The sequence below is a fragment of the Mus pahari genome, chromosome 19 (assembly GCF_900095145.1).
Source record: "Mus pahari chromosome 19, PAHARI_EIJ_v1.1, whole genome shotgun sequence".
NCBI lineage: Eukaryota > Metazoa > Chordata > Mammalia > Rodentia > Muridae > Mus > Mus pahari.
The window spans coordinates 9,859,462-9,873,579 of NC_034608.1; the positions used below are offsets into that span (position 1 = coordinate 9,859,462).

The window sequence follows — 14,118 nt, forward strand, 5'->3', positions numbered from 1 at the left end:
GAACTCACTTTGTAGACCAGGCTGGCCTTGAACTCAGAAATCTGCTTGTCTCTGCTGGGATTAAAGGCATGTGCCACCACACCTGGCTCCAGTCAGCCTTTCTTAGTGGCTACGAACCCATGGGTGTGGGAAACGCTTGACATGTCTGAATTTCCAGGTTAAACCTCCCATTCTGTATTGTGGCCACGTCCCATGTCCAGTCCTCAGTGCTGCTCCCACTGGCGTGAGGAAAGCTTTGCCTGCTTATGACAGATTGAGGGCTTGGGGACAGGGTGCTGTTAGGATGAAAGTGACTGGACAGTGGATTTGGGCACAGAGAAACAATGTCATGGGAATTGGCTCAGAGCAAGATGGAGAATTTGAGAGGTAGGCAATCCATTTGGAGGCCCATGCCCTCCCAAGGCTCTGGAATGTGGTGGGAGTGTCAGGGAAGACACCATGACATCCTGTCTCCTGACTAGGGCTGAGATACCACATAAATTCCTGCCTCTGGGCTCTATACTTGTCTGGGCTTCACCGTAGGGCAGACTCCACAGAGGCCTTCAACCCTACAGTTCTGAGAAACAAGGTGCCACGGGGTTTAGAAAGGGTGGCATTCTGCCAGGCCACAGCAATCTCTTCACCTAGCAGCTAAGGCCTTTCTAACAGAATTCGACACCACCCTGAGCCAGGCCTTCGAGTTCCCTGGACAGAAAGCCCTGAAGGCTCTTCCTCAGGAGTCTCACTTCAGGACAGGATGCTCCCAAATGGCTCCTCCCAAGTTCCACCTCCTTCACACTTGAAAGCACTGGGAAGTTGCTTACCGATCTTCACTGCTAAGTCCGATCACTTTTCTTAGTTCTACCTCAAAAAGCTTTGGATACCTGCAAAAATCCTAACTTTGTGCTTGCCCTAGTACTATGGACAGTCTGGCTCTTTGATGATAACCCCAGCCCTCTGCTCCCATCCAGCTGATGGCTGACACCCATTGCTGAACCTGCCTGCTTTCTGGGGACCCTGACTCAAATGGTATGGTTCTTGCTCTTCCTCTCTTTCCTGCTCATCTCTCTCCTCTCAGCAGCAACCAAGATCTCACCTCTAGTTTTCCTGACTTGTTTTTCTCTCCAACTCATAAAAATAGTCCTCAAGACCTAATTGGGGTGGGAGGAGCACAATGCATTGATCCCAGGGCCTGTTGAATACTAGGTGAATACTATCAATAAACTTCTTAGCCCTGCCCCCTTTTAAAGTTTTTCTTTCCCCATTTATTTGTGTGTGTGTGCATGTGCAAACATAACCCAGAAAACACAGATTGTGGGGATCAGAGGACAACTTTCAGGAATTGGTTGTCTCCTAACAACATGTGGGCTCCAGGGATCAAACTCAGGTCATCAGGCTTGATGACAAGGGACTTTACCTCTGAACCATCCCACTGCAAAGCCATGGAGGCCTTGAAATAGCTAGCAGTTCATTTACCTCAGTCTCCTGAATAGCTGGAATGGTTACGTCATGTACCGCACCACCACGGTTGTATTTTATGGTTCTGCCAGGCTTTTTTTGTTTGTTTGATAGGTTCCCACTGACTCTGGCTGTCCAGGAACTTGTCACATCACTTACCTGTTGAACTTTTGGCTCTTGTCTCTCTGTTCCCCAACTGAGTGTGCTGCCACATCAATGTGTGCTTTTGAAATAACAGCTTATGATGTCGCCCAGACTGAACCCAAACTCTCTGCAATCCTCCTGTCTGAGCCCCCTGAACACTGGGGTTACGCGTGTGTACTGTCACACCCAGCTGGACTACCCTTTTCAGTCACCCACCGTGACATAGTTGGTAGACCTCTCTCTTGACAAGACCCATGGCAGACGCGGAGAACTCTTTCCCCCTTTGTGGATGTGGTTACTCTGCCCTGAGGCTGGGCATCCTCTCTGTATAAGCAAGAAGTATGCTAGCGTATATCGGTGCTAGTGCTACTGTGGAAGGGGGTGTGTAGCCTCCCCTGGACGCCGTGTATGCATAGCTTATACCAGCATGGAAACAGTGGTAAAGTGGGCAGAGGAACTGTGCAGGTTGGGGATTCATCATCTATTTATTGAGCACCCACTGAAGCCCAGACTTTTTTTTTGGTTTTTCGAGACAGGGTTTCTCTGTATAGCCCTGGCTGTCCTGGAACTCACCTTGTAGACCAGGCTGGCCTCGAACTCAGAAATCCGCCTGCCTCTGCCTCCGGAGTGCTGGGATTAAAGGCGTGCGTCACCACGTCCGGCAAAGCCCAGGCCTCACAACAACCTTGTGAGGTGTTTTCACAGCTCGGTGCTGTACAGCTACTCAGTGCTGTGCACGCGCTGGTGCTGGATGAGCTTGGTGCTCTGGTGGAAGCGGCGGCCACAGTCCTGGCAGGCGAAGGGCTTTTCGTGCCGGTGGGTGCGCAGGTGCTGCGTGAGCGTGGGCCGCTGGCGAAAGGCCTTGCCACACTCGGGGCACGCGTAGGGCCGCTCGCCCGTATGGATGCGCCGGTGCTGGATGAGGTTGGCGTGCTGCCGGAAGCTCTGGCCACATTCGGGACAGGCGAAGGGCCGCTCACCTGTGTGGATGCGCTGGTGCTCGGTGAGCCTAGACACCTGCGTGAAGCCGAGGCCGCATTCACCGCAGGGGTAGGGCTTCTCGCCCGTATGGGTCCTTTGGTGGCGCGTGAGCTTGAGTCGCTGGCTGAAGCGCTGGCCGCACTCGGGGCACGCGAAGGGCTTCTCACCCGTGTGCACACGCAGGTGCTGTGTGAGCGTGGGCCGCTGGCGGAAGGCCTTGCCACATTCGGCGCAGGCGAAGGGCCGCTCGCCAGTGTGGATGCGCTGGTGCTGGGTGAGATTAGAGCGCTGCCGGAAGCTCTGGCCACATTCGGGACAGGCGAAGGGCCGTTCGCCGCTGTGCACGCGCCGGTGCTGCAGCAGCACCGAGCGGCGGCCGAAGCGCTCGCCGCACTCCACGCATCCGAAGGACTTGTCCCCGGTGTGCACCGCCTGGTGCTCGAGCAGCACGGCGCGTCGTGGGAAGCTCTCACAGCACTCGCTGCATGGGAAAGGGCCCGGGGGCTCGGGGACTCCGGCGAGGGGCAGGATGGGTGTCGCTGGACCTGGAGGGTCGCCGTGGATGCGCTGGTGCTGCAGTAGGTTGGAGCGCTGCCGAAAGCTCTGGCCACACTCTGTGCAGCGGAATGGCTGCTCGCCCGTGTGCACACGCCGGTGCTCCTCCAGGCGGGCGCTGCGCACAAAGCCCTGGCCACAGTCGCGGCACACGAAAGGCCGTTCCTCAGTGTGCGTGAGCTGGTGGCGCAGCAGGTGAGAACTGCGGCTGAAGCTGCGGCCACACTCGCCACACACGAACGGTCTCTCGCCTGTGTGGATCTTCTGGTGTCGCAGCAGATTGCTTCGCTGGCTAAACACCTTGCCACAAACGTCGCAGCGGCTGCCTCGCATAGCTCCAGTCCCCGAGCTAGGGTGGCTAAGGCTCCGGCCCCTTGGGGCATGCCAGCGAGTCGCCACCAATGCTGGGCCCACACTGGGGCAGGGATCCTCGCAGGCAGGGTCCTGTTCAACTCCTGGGTCGCTGGGGAGTACAAGGGCATGGGCAGAGCCATCTTCCGTGGTAGGGGACTGTATCTGTCCAGAGAGGCTAGCCATGTCCAGATCCCAGGGGACCTGGAGGTGGGGGCTCATCATATCTGGCTCTGCCGTGATGCTGTCCATCTGCAGCGTAAACCCTGCACAACGGGACCCATTCTTTTTAGAGACTTGCTTTCTGCTATAACCCATGGAACTCTGGGAGCTTGGAAGTGGTTGGTGAGGCAGAAAGGAGTTAAGAGTGGCTGTTCTATCTGAACAGGTTTCCCTGAGATGGGCAGAACCCTGAGGGCAACACTGAGGTGTGTGCAAAGGCTTTCCTGATTTGACTTAAATCATTGAGGATGGGGTTCTCTTTTTGGAAGAATTCTGGGGTGACAGGAGGGCCCAGTTTAGGTGGCCAATGAGGGTCTTGGAAAATGCAGAGAAGACTGTGGATTCAATAAAAGCCAGAGGTGACATTACAGGCAGCATTAAAATAATGTAGTTCTTTAGCCTTGGGTTTAGACTTGCTACACTTGAGGTGACCCAGGCAAGGAGATTCCATGAAGGCTTGGGAGTTAGAGGTGAGATGAACACGACCTACATGTGATCAACATGGGAGCTGTCTATGTAGAAGTATGTCCTTGCTACAGAGTGAGCCTTCCAAGATGCCAGCCTCAGGCACAATGGGCTACAGGGTGAGCTTGTGTAAGAGGATACTCGAGGGATGATGTGACCACCAAGATCACTGGGGATGGAGACAAAATGGGTGACAGAAAATCCAGGAAGCACCAAAAGGAAGTAAGATAAATTTGAATACATCAAAGGACACCAGACTCCAAAGCCAAGCTAACAACTCTCCAGAGATGAAGGGCTAATTAATTTAAGACAGAGATCCCATAAATCAACAGTGACCTGACAGCCAGCCACACTGTGGAAGGATGTGAACATGAAAAAAAAAAAGTAACTAATTGTTTAAACTCCACAGAATATGCTAGTCGCTGCTTTGAAAAAGTCACAGTAGGGCTGAATTGACACTCTGTTTCTATTCTCGGCAACTATTTTTTTCCCCAGAGATGGGACTTGAACCCAGGAGGTCTCAGGTCCTAGGCAAATATTCTACCATTGAGCCACATCCCCCCCCCCCCCCTTTTAGGCTGCATGTATGTCTGCTCACTGTGTTTGACCAGGTGGCTTGAGTGCCTGAGGAGGCCAGAGGAGGAGGCTGGATATCCTGACACTGGAATTACAGATGTATGCTGATACGTGGGTGCTGGGAACTGCAAGAAAAGCCAGTGTGCTCTTAACTGCTGAGCCACCTCTCTAGCCTTGTTTCCATTATCTCTCTNTCCTGGAACTCACTTTGTAGACCAGGCTGGCCTTGAACTCAGAAATCCGCCTGCCTCTGCCTCCCAAGTGCTGGGATTAAAGGCATGTGCCACCACCGCCCAGCTTGTTTCATAATCTTAAGTGTTTGCATGCATTGCTGGTATAACACATGTTGGGTTGGAAAACTGAATCAAAACGGTAAATGCACAGGGCATTGATGGTGAGTACTTCCAATCCCAGACTCTGAGGGACAGAGATAGAAGTTCAAGGTTGTCAAACAAACAAATCAAGTTCAAAGCCAGTTGGGTTATACAAGATACTTTCCTAAAAACAAAAACCAAAACAACCTCATAAAAATTAAAACAGCAGTGTTCCACACTGTCCCAGGAATTCCACTTTTAAGTACTCCTATCTAGTAGTTGTGCTCCTCCTTGTGTTAATGACCTATGAAAATGGTTTTCTAGTACTAATGAAAAGCAATCCAAAAGAACTATTGACAAAGGAGTGACCACGGTGAGCCAGGAGTCTACAGAGCTGTCTGAAGTCCTGTGGTGACCTCTGCTGTTTGCCAGGCATATGGCATGAAAACAGGAACAGAATAAGGTCATTTGGACATCCATGAGACATACATGCATACATACATACTCATATATATATATATATATATATATATATACATACATATATATATGTGTGTGTATGTATGTATGTATGTATGTATGTATGTATGTATGTATGTATTATGTGTATGTATATGTGACTGTATGAGTTTGTATAACCATGTGTATTCAGATACCCTTGGAGGTCAGAGGGCATCAGATCCCCTGTGAACTTCCTGAAATGGGTCTGAAAAGCAGTTAACACTCTTAACCACTGAGCACCCTCTCTTGCCCCTATTCTCCCCCTTATAATACATATTTAAAACCTATCGTTTGTTTATTGGTGTGTGTGTGTGCGCGCGCGCGCGCGCACCTATGCTACAGGACTCATGTGGAGGTCAGAGGACTATCTGGAGGATTTGGTTTTCTCTTTTCATCATGGCGATTCTGGTGAACCATCTCACCAAGCAAGGCTTGTTCTTATTTGTTCTTATTTATTTTTATTTATTTATTTTCGAGACAGAGTCTCACTATGCATCCCTGGCTGTCTTAGAACTCATTATGCAGACCAGCGGCCTCGAACCTCCCAAGTGCCCCTGCCTCTCAAGTGCTGGGACTAAAGGTGTGTGTCACTAATGCCTGGCTTGTTCATTAAAAATATATTTCTATGCTTATTATTGTGTGTATGGGTGTTTTGCCTTCATGTATGTCTGTGTATCATGTGCGTGCCTGGGTCCAAAGGAGGCCAGAAAGGGTGTTGGATCCCTGGAACTGGAGTTAAGATGGTTGTGAGGCATTCATTTTTTCCAGCTCCAGGGTTGTTCATTTTAAAACACTGTTTTTATTTTGAGACAGAGTCTGTATAGCCCTGGCTTGCCTGAAACTCATTTAGACAAGGCTGGCCTCGAATTCATAGAGCTCTTCAGGCTCCATGCACTAGAATTAATGGTGTGCACCACTATGTCTCCATCTATGTGTATGTCTATGCACATGTGAATGCAGTAAAGTCAGAGCTCAGAAGAGAGGATGGGGCCCCTGGAGCTAGATGTACAGGGAGGTGTGAGCTGCCTGATCTGGGTGCTAGGAATATAACCGCAGTCCTCTGCAAACAGTATGCTCGCTCATCTGCCGAGCACTCTCTCTGGCCCCTTAAACAGCCTCTTTTCAAAAACTTTTCTTGCCAGCGCATAGTGATGCATGCCTATAATCCCAGATACTTTTGGTGTCTGAGGCAGAAAGACTAACATAAATTTGATACCAGTTCTGAGTACAAGTGGGATTAAGACTCCCTGGATACATAGAGAAAAACAACAACAAAGAAATTAAACTAAAAAATCACACACACACACACACACACACACACACACACACACTCCAAATAACAAAAATCCTTTCATCTTTAAATTTTTTTATTTTATATATGTATAGGTGTTTTGCCTGTATGTATGTATGTCTGTGTACTATGTGTGTGCAGTGCCTGCAATGGCCAGCCAGATTCTCTGGGACAGTTTTGAGCCACCATGTGGGCACTGGGAATCAAACCTAGGTCCTCTGGAAGAGCAACCTGTACTTTTAACCATTGAGCCATCTCTCCAGCTCCATTAAAAAACAAAAACAAAAAAACCCCCAAACACCTTTTTATCTTCCTGCTTTTTTGTTTCTGGTATAAATCAACAGGTCTATGTAGCCCTGGCTGGTCTGGAACTTGCTAGGTAGATCATGTTGTCTTTAAATACACAGAAATCTGCTTGCCTTTGCCTGCCCAGTGCTGGGATTAAGGGCCTATAATCTTGTGCTACCATTTCTGGTTTGCTGTGTGCTTTTGAAACAGTGTTTCACTATGTACCCTACACTTGTCTGACTGTGTTCATAAAAGGCTATTGAGCACCTGGCTGTATAGGTATATGTTGGTTAACTAAAGGGAAAACTCTACAGAAAGGTGTTGTCAAGTGGTTTTGGTTTTTACATTAAAATAATTATTTTTGCTGTAGATATGTATATATGGCCACATGCATTCCATGATGCAATATGTGGAGGTCAGAAGACAACTCATAGGAAGTGATTTTCTCCTTCCGCCATATGGGTCGCAGAGATTGAACTCAAGTTGTTGGCTTAGGAGCAAGTGCTCTTTCTTCTTGAGCCATCTTGCCAGCTCTAACTTTTGAGACAGGATCTCACATTACAGTGCAAGCTGGCCTTGAAGACATGCAATCCTCTAGCTTCTGCCTAACTCCCGCCTCCACCTTCCCAGTGCTAGGTGTGTAGAACCATATGGAGCTTTGGCAATATGCTAAGGTAATTGTTGTTTGTGGTCTGGGCTGACTAACACACTGTTATGCAGTGTATGATTATATTGTGTCTTCTCCTTTGCATACAGATTCTTTCTGGAAGGCAGACAGAACTTGTCATGTTGGCTGCTGGACACTGATGGGACACTGCACTGTTGTACTCTTTGTATACCATTTGGAGTTTTTACCATGTGAATGCATTAACTATGGATACTGTCCTGAGCTCATATAACTTTGTGAAACTAGTCTGCTTTTGCCTCCTTGCAGGCTGGTTTCGTATGAGCAGTACTACTACCTGCTAACTATGGAGGACAAGCCCTAGCTGCAAAGTGTTGATGCTGATTTAGAAAGGGTGGTCCTGCTGAGCCAATTCTGATTCAGGATAAGTCAAATCATTACTGCTTCTAGCCTAGGCTGCAGCTAGCCAGGATACGTCCCAAATGCAGGGATTCCAGGACAGTGAGATGTTGCTTGACTGCACACAAGAGTACATACTGCTACCCAAAGCAGCTAGTGGAATGGCACTATGAAGACAGGCTCTCTCTACTTTCTTGCTTGCTGATGTATCACAGTGTATCAAACTACTTCTGCCTTGTGTCTTTAGTGAAGTCATTTGTCACTAACCTGTCAATGCTGTCCCTTACATGGTGTTAACATTTAAAATAGCATCATAATGAAGTATTAAAAAGATCTCTGGGAGTATAACTCTAATAGTAGAGTGCACGTTTATCATGTGCAAAAGTCTAGGGTTCAATCCCTGGTACATGTGTGTGTGTATAAACATATATACACACAAACAAACACACCACACCACCACCACCAAAATCACTAATAGACTGGGGATTTGTCTCAGCTGGTAAAATGCTTGCGGCATGCATGAAGCCATTCTATTCGCAACACTGCATAAACCAGGGGAGGTATCCAACTCCTGTAATCCCAGCATTTGGTAAGTAGAGGCAGGAGCATCCGTTGTTCAAGGTCAATCTCAGCTACATACTGAGCTCCAAGCCACCCTAGGATATAGTAGACCCTCTCTCAATAACCAAAACTCCATCTGTCACAAAAGGCACAGCTGGAGGATGAAGCAAGCAGCCAAAGGGCATGCCAGGAATCATGGAGGCGAAGATGAATTGATGCTTGAAAGCAAGAGGTAGCCGGACGTGGTGGCGCACGCCTTTAATCCCAGAACTCGGGAGGCAGAGGCAGGTGGATTTCTGAGTTCGAGGCCAGCCTGGTCTACAAAGTGAGTTCCAGGACAGCCAGGGCTATACAGAGAAACCCTGTCTCGAAAAAAACAAAAAACAAAACAAAACAAAAAACGAAAGCAAGAGGTATGGTTGTCTACAGCAAGAGCAGCCGGAGGAGGAGGAATCAGCCAGGGGGGCCTGAAGCAGTGCTGCCAATGTGCCTGCAAGAGAGCTGAGAGACTGGAGTTGTGGATGAAGAGGGAAGCGGGTCCAAGCGGGACAAAGTGGTCCCTGTACAACACAAGCAGGGCTGGTCAGGGCAGGTGAATTCTGAGGCAGCAGCAGGCGCTTATGCTGGGTGCTCTTTTCTGCCTTAGGGTGCTGCTAAGCCTGATGACTCAAGTCGGAGCCTGAGGAGCCACACTGTAGAGAAAGAAAACTGACTCCTGCAGTTTGTCATCCGAACTCTATGTGTCTGCTGTGACACACTACACATGTTGGAACTCACAACAAAGGGGGTGGAAAATTGGTGTGATAACATTAGAGGACCATCCCAGAGCCCAAGAGCCTTGGGTAATCATGTCATGGTCCAAGAAACATTTCAAGACAATTCCCTACCAGTGAGATATGTGAATTCCAAATAGAGAGGACTTATCAACAGCAGCAATTAAAAAAAAAAANAAAAAAAAAAAAACAAAAGATCCTGAGAATGAGTCCGACAGAACAGTTTTAGGATTGAGGGTATAGTACCTCCAGCTTAGGAGGTGCTAACACACTGGCTCAGTGGTGGGACAAAGGTGTTGAATCCACCAGGGAGAGGATGGAGGCATGGCTCGATCGTAGAGTTCTTCTCCATAATCCACTGGTGGGAAACTGGGGGTGTAGTTCAGTGATAGGGTGCTTATCTAGCATACCCTGAGCTCCAATAATGGAAAAATAAACCACCTAACAAGGGCTAGACAGACATGTTTCAGACCTGTAACCTTTCGGAGTTTTACTTCCCACAGCAGAAGTCGCAAGATGATGCATGCACATAAGGAAGTAAACCAAGAACGAGAGGAGTCTGGATGACCCAGCGGCATTCTGGTCTGTCCTCAGTAGGTGTCATCTATTTGTGTCTGAACTACTCTTGCCTTGTCTACTATCAAGCTCTACTCGATAGGTCCCAAACTTCCCTACTCGGTTATCTGACAGGCAAGAGGCAGCACACCCAAATGTGGAGGTCATTTAGAACGCTTTGACTGGGAGAGGTTGTTTTCAGGAAGGTATTCAAGGCAAAGTCAGAAAGAGTCAAGGGGTCAGTAGCAGAGAAGGCTAAAGGAGGCACCACGGTGACTGGGCTGTTTTGAGTAGGGGCAGAGGGCTCACAGATGTAGTGGAACACGAGGAGGACTCAGTTCCACCTTGTCCATCTCACTAACCTGGTGAAAAGATGCCCCCTACTTCCTCATGCCACAGGGGCATAGGGTCCTTGCTCCATGGGGGCACATCAGGCTCAGTGTCGCTGTGAGGAGAGGTCTGGTCCAGTGTTGTCCCATGGCCCTGAAACCACAGTGGTCAATGTTGGACTGTGCCTGGCTGGCTTCAGAGGTCCCATCTGACACTCACCCATTATAGATTCATAGGGCAGAGGGTCACTTACATTCTGTATAGGTCTCACCTGGGCCTCCTTAGGTAGGAGAGTGGCTGCAGCCTCTTGAACAGCAGGAAGAGGCCCAGACTCCAGGAGCTCTAGGGAGAAAGAGTGGGGTCAGTCAGCTCAAGAAAGTTTCCACCTTTCCAGACATAAGGGAGATATGGGCACAATCTCGAAGCTGGGAAAGACAAGGTAGGGCAGCTGAAGGCCCAGTGGGAATGGTGTCAAATAGGGTTTTCTGGAAGCACTGGTTTGTGTAACTGTATCTCTGTGAGTCAGCCTGTCCCATGATGCTTGGAAATGGGGCCATGGTGGTCAGGGACAGTCACACTGGAACTATTTTATCTTACAGGGCCTGGCTCAGTGGAGTGGAGTAGCTTTGCCCAGCAAGGTTTTAGGGCCTGCCCACTTTGCCTGCTCTCACCTGGATTCCCCAGCAACTCTGTCTCCTCTTTCATTTGTAGGTCCAGTGGCAATTCCTGCATGGCTCCTTGGGGAGTCTCAGCCGCAGGGTCTGGAGTCTGAAGCTTGATGTGAGGTCTTGGCTGGAAGCTGGAGGGTTCCATCTTCTCTGATAGGACCTCCTTGCCCTGCACCTGGACTGTGACCTACGGAGATGCACAGACCAGGGAGAGAGTGGAGCTGGGCACAACCCATGGTCTATGGGCACCAACTCCGATGTAGACTGACTAGGTCATCCAAAGTTCTGAGCTTCCCTGTCCCCTCTCTTGACCCTGAGCAGAAAGCAAAAGGACTATTTGCTGGTAGAGGGGTTTGCATGGTACCTTTTTGTGTCTCATCTAGCTTTGGGGATGCCAGGTAATACAGGAATGAGCTCTTGTGAGAAGCCTCACATAGGTTCTGTTATAGGTGGACACGTCTGTATGACCAAGGAGCTCGTCTGCCTGGGCATGACACTCCTAGAGTGAGGCAAAGCATGACAATGCTCCAGCCCTGACCTTCTATTCAGTCACTGACTCACCCATTTCCGAGGTCCATCAAGCTCCCATCGAAGTCTATCAACCAAGGCAGCAGCTTCTTCAGGGCTGCCTGGCCACTGCCCTTGCACATGGGCCTGGATCTCAGGAGGCAGTGCACCCAGGAACTGCTCCAGCACCAAGAGCTCCAGCACCTGTTCCTTGGAATGTACTTCTGGGCGTAGCCACTGGTGACACAGTTCTCGGAGCTGGGCCAGGGCTTCCTGAGGACCTACTGCATCCTCATACCGGAAGCATCGGAAGCGTAGACGCGCAGCCTCAGGGCCTGGGTCCCACAATATATCTTCTCTCTCATTGTCGTTGTCAGACTCCTCCAGCTTCACCACAGCAGGCTCATTTTCTGGGGGTGCACAGCCTGAGGATCCCAGCACAGTGGGTCTCATCAGGAGTACTGGATCAGGTCTTTGAGGCCAGTGTCTGTCCCTAGGGAAGGAATAGTACAAGGCATGTGTAACAAGGACAGCCAGGGGCAGCGAATGCTTACTGAGTGCCATGCTGTGTCCTTTCATCCTGAGACCTTCTCCATGAAGAGGACACCCGAAGGAACAGGCACTGACAGGCCAGCCACACCCCAGAGATCAGTAGGAACTCTAAATGTGCCATGTGCTTTGTAGACCTCATTTCAGCCGGGCCTATATAGAGTAGTGTCTGGCAGCTTACTCTGTTCTAAATACAGGCTGTTGCTTAAGCTTAGAAACATTTCTCTTCCCTACATCCTATTCTTTTCTATAGCTGTCTCTCTACTTGCATCCAGACATCAGTACCACTGCTGCCTCCTCCTGGATTCCCAATAAGAGTCCCTGTGGAGAGCCTTTTGGGGTGGAACAAACAAGTCCCTTAATGTTTTCTACCCAGTCTTGGACTTGGCCCCTCTCTCAGGCCCCAACATTCCTTTCCCAATGTGGTATCAAGGGGACACCCCTACTCCACCCAATCCCCCATCTCAGCTTCTCTTAGGCCAACAGTTTTCCACATTTCTCCAATACCAGAAGCTAACTCATCACATCCAACAGGGATATGAGTCTTCAGCTCTCTAATTTAGTTGGTTGGGAGGTGACTGGGGGACTTCTGGGTACCCTTAAAGGCTCCCAACTCATTAGACCAACAGTCTGCAAGGATACCTACTTTTGCTGTGCCTATGTGAGCTATAGTTTCCTCACCTGTAAATAGGACTGACTTCTCCCATACTTTCTGCAACTGGGACTTTGTGAAAATCTAAATTTACTATTGGAGCGGCATCAACTTAGAGGCAGCTTGATTTCTGTGGGTTACACCTCTGATCTTTAGGGTCCTAAGTCAAGTCGCAACCCTGAGAGAAACTTGGAACAGCCACAAAGCAAGAAGAGGAGGTTCCGGAAATACATTTCCCAGAAGTCTAAGCGAGCATCATCGCTTTAGGGTGCCAATGTGTCCGGTCGCCGTGGCACCTGTGGCCATCAGCGCGGTAGCGCGTCAGCACAGGGCCGGTTTGCAGGGAGTTCCTGGACCCCTACCGGAGCTCCGGGTCTAGCTGGACAGCTGGAATCCCAGAGTCCACTCTACCCAGACGCCTCCCAAGGCCTTGAGGTGAAGGGACTCCCAGCCTTCCTTCAATGCTCCGAGGGAGGCTGTGCGCTCTCGAACATGCGCACTCCCGTTCGCTTGCTCCATAGCAAACTACATTTCCCAGACTGCTCTGCGCGCAACTCCACGCCCTTCTGCCCTTCCCCCACCCCATCCTCCGTTTCTACCCTTCTTCCTGTCCCTAGGGGATTGCGCTGGTTGCAATAATCAGCTCGCACTCCTGGACGTCTCTTCCCACACTCCCGGTCAAGAATTCAGGCGTCAGGGCCCCGTCGACGTGCACAATCCTCTCGGGGGGCAACGGATTCTAGCACCGCCTTCCAGACTGCGCATGCCCCCCACCACATTTTTTTTTTTTTTTTTTTGGTCCCTTCTCTACCTGCCTTGCCGGGATTTGCAGGGTTCTGCACCAATCACCGCTCTCACTAGGACGCCGTCTCCCCGTCTCCATGGCAACTGTGGGTTCGAAAAAGAGCGTCCGCTGGGCACCTCCGGAACCACTGAAAGAAAGGCTTAGCAAAATGCTTTCTGGGAGTCGTAGTCTGGAGGGTGCTGGGTGTGTGCGCGCAAACGCAGCACCACCGGATCTCTTTTGTATTTCTGCGGGGTGGGTAGGAGTGAGCGGGACTCCATGGTAACCCGGGGACCAAACCTGGTGGTATCCTAGGTAACGACTGGACTACTTGGTTTAGGAAAGGTCAGGTTCTGTGGCGAGGCCAAGGGGAAGGGACAGGGACATAAATACAGGAAGGCAGAGATACCCGCATAGAGTCGGGGGAGAGGATTAGAGGGGCGGGAAAATTGTGAGGGGGAGACTGGATGCTAGGAGAGGCAGTGAATATAAGTGAACACACAGAGATATAGGTGTGAATGAAATGGGGTTGGGGAGCCCGGCGTGGTGGCGCACGCCTTTAATCCTGGCACTCGGGAGGCAGAGGCAGG

General features: G+C 50.1%; 1 protein-coding gene across 2 annotated transcripts; it reads right to left on the minus strand.

Annotated features, from left to right (window-relative positions):
• Positions 1 to 2,205: 2,205 nt before the first annotated feature.
• Mzf1 (myeloid zinc finger 1) lies at positions 2,206 to 13,529 on the minus strand. Of its 2 annotated transcripts, none has more exons than XM_029531838.1 (6): positions 13,344 to 13,529; positions 11,598 to 12,036; positions 11,040 to 11,223; positions 10,640 to 10,710; positions 10,401 to 10,521; positions 2,206 to 3,734 (listed from the first exon to the last, which is right to left on the minus strand). In XM_029531838.1, exons 2-6 carry the CDS (start codon positions 11,994 to 11,996, stop codon positions 2,302 to 2,304), a joined length of 2,208 nt encoding a protein of 735 aa, XP_029387698.1. In that variant the 5' UTR covers positions 11,997 to 12,036; positions 13,344 to 13,529; the 3' UTR covers positions 2,206 to 2,301. The 2 variants fall into 2 exon arrangements, with proteins under 2 accessions (XP_029387698.1, XP_021074745.2); XM_021219086.2 differs by lacking the exon at positions 13,344 to 13,529 and adding an exon at positions 12,774 to 13,118.
• Positions 13,530 to 14,118: the final 589 nt, after the last annotated feature.

Excerpts from the sequence above, each read along its gene's own strand:
- Mzf1 (XM_021219086.2), bottom strand. The coding sequence starts at position 12,799 with ATGGGAGAAGTCAGTCCTATTTACAG. Across the intron at positions 12,037-12,773 it reads GAAGTCAGTCCTATTTACAG|GGACAGACACTGGCCTCAAA; the intron begins GTGAGGAAACTA and ends TTCCTTCCCTAG. Across the intron at positions 10,711-11,039 it reads AGAGTTGCTGGGGAATCCAG|AGCTCCTGGAGTCTGGGCCT; the intron begins GTGAGAGCAGGC and ends CTTTCTCCCTAG.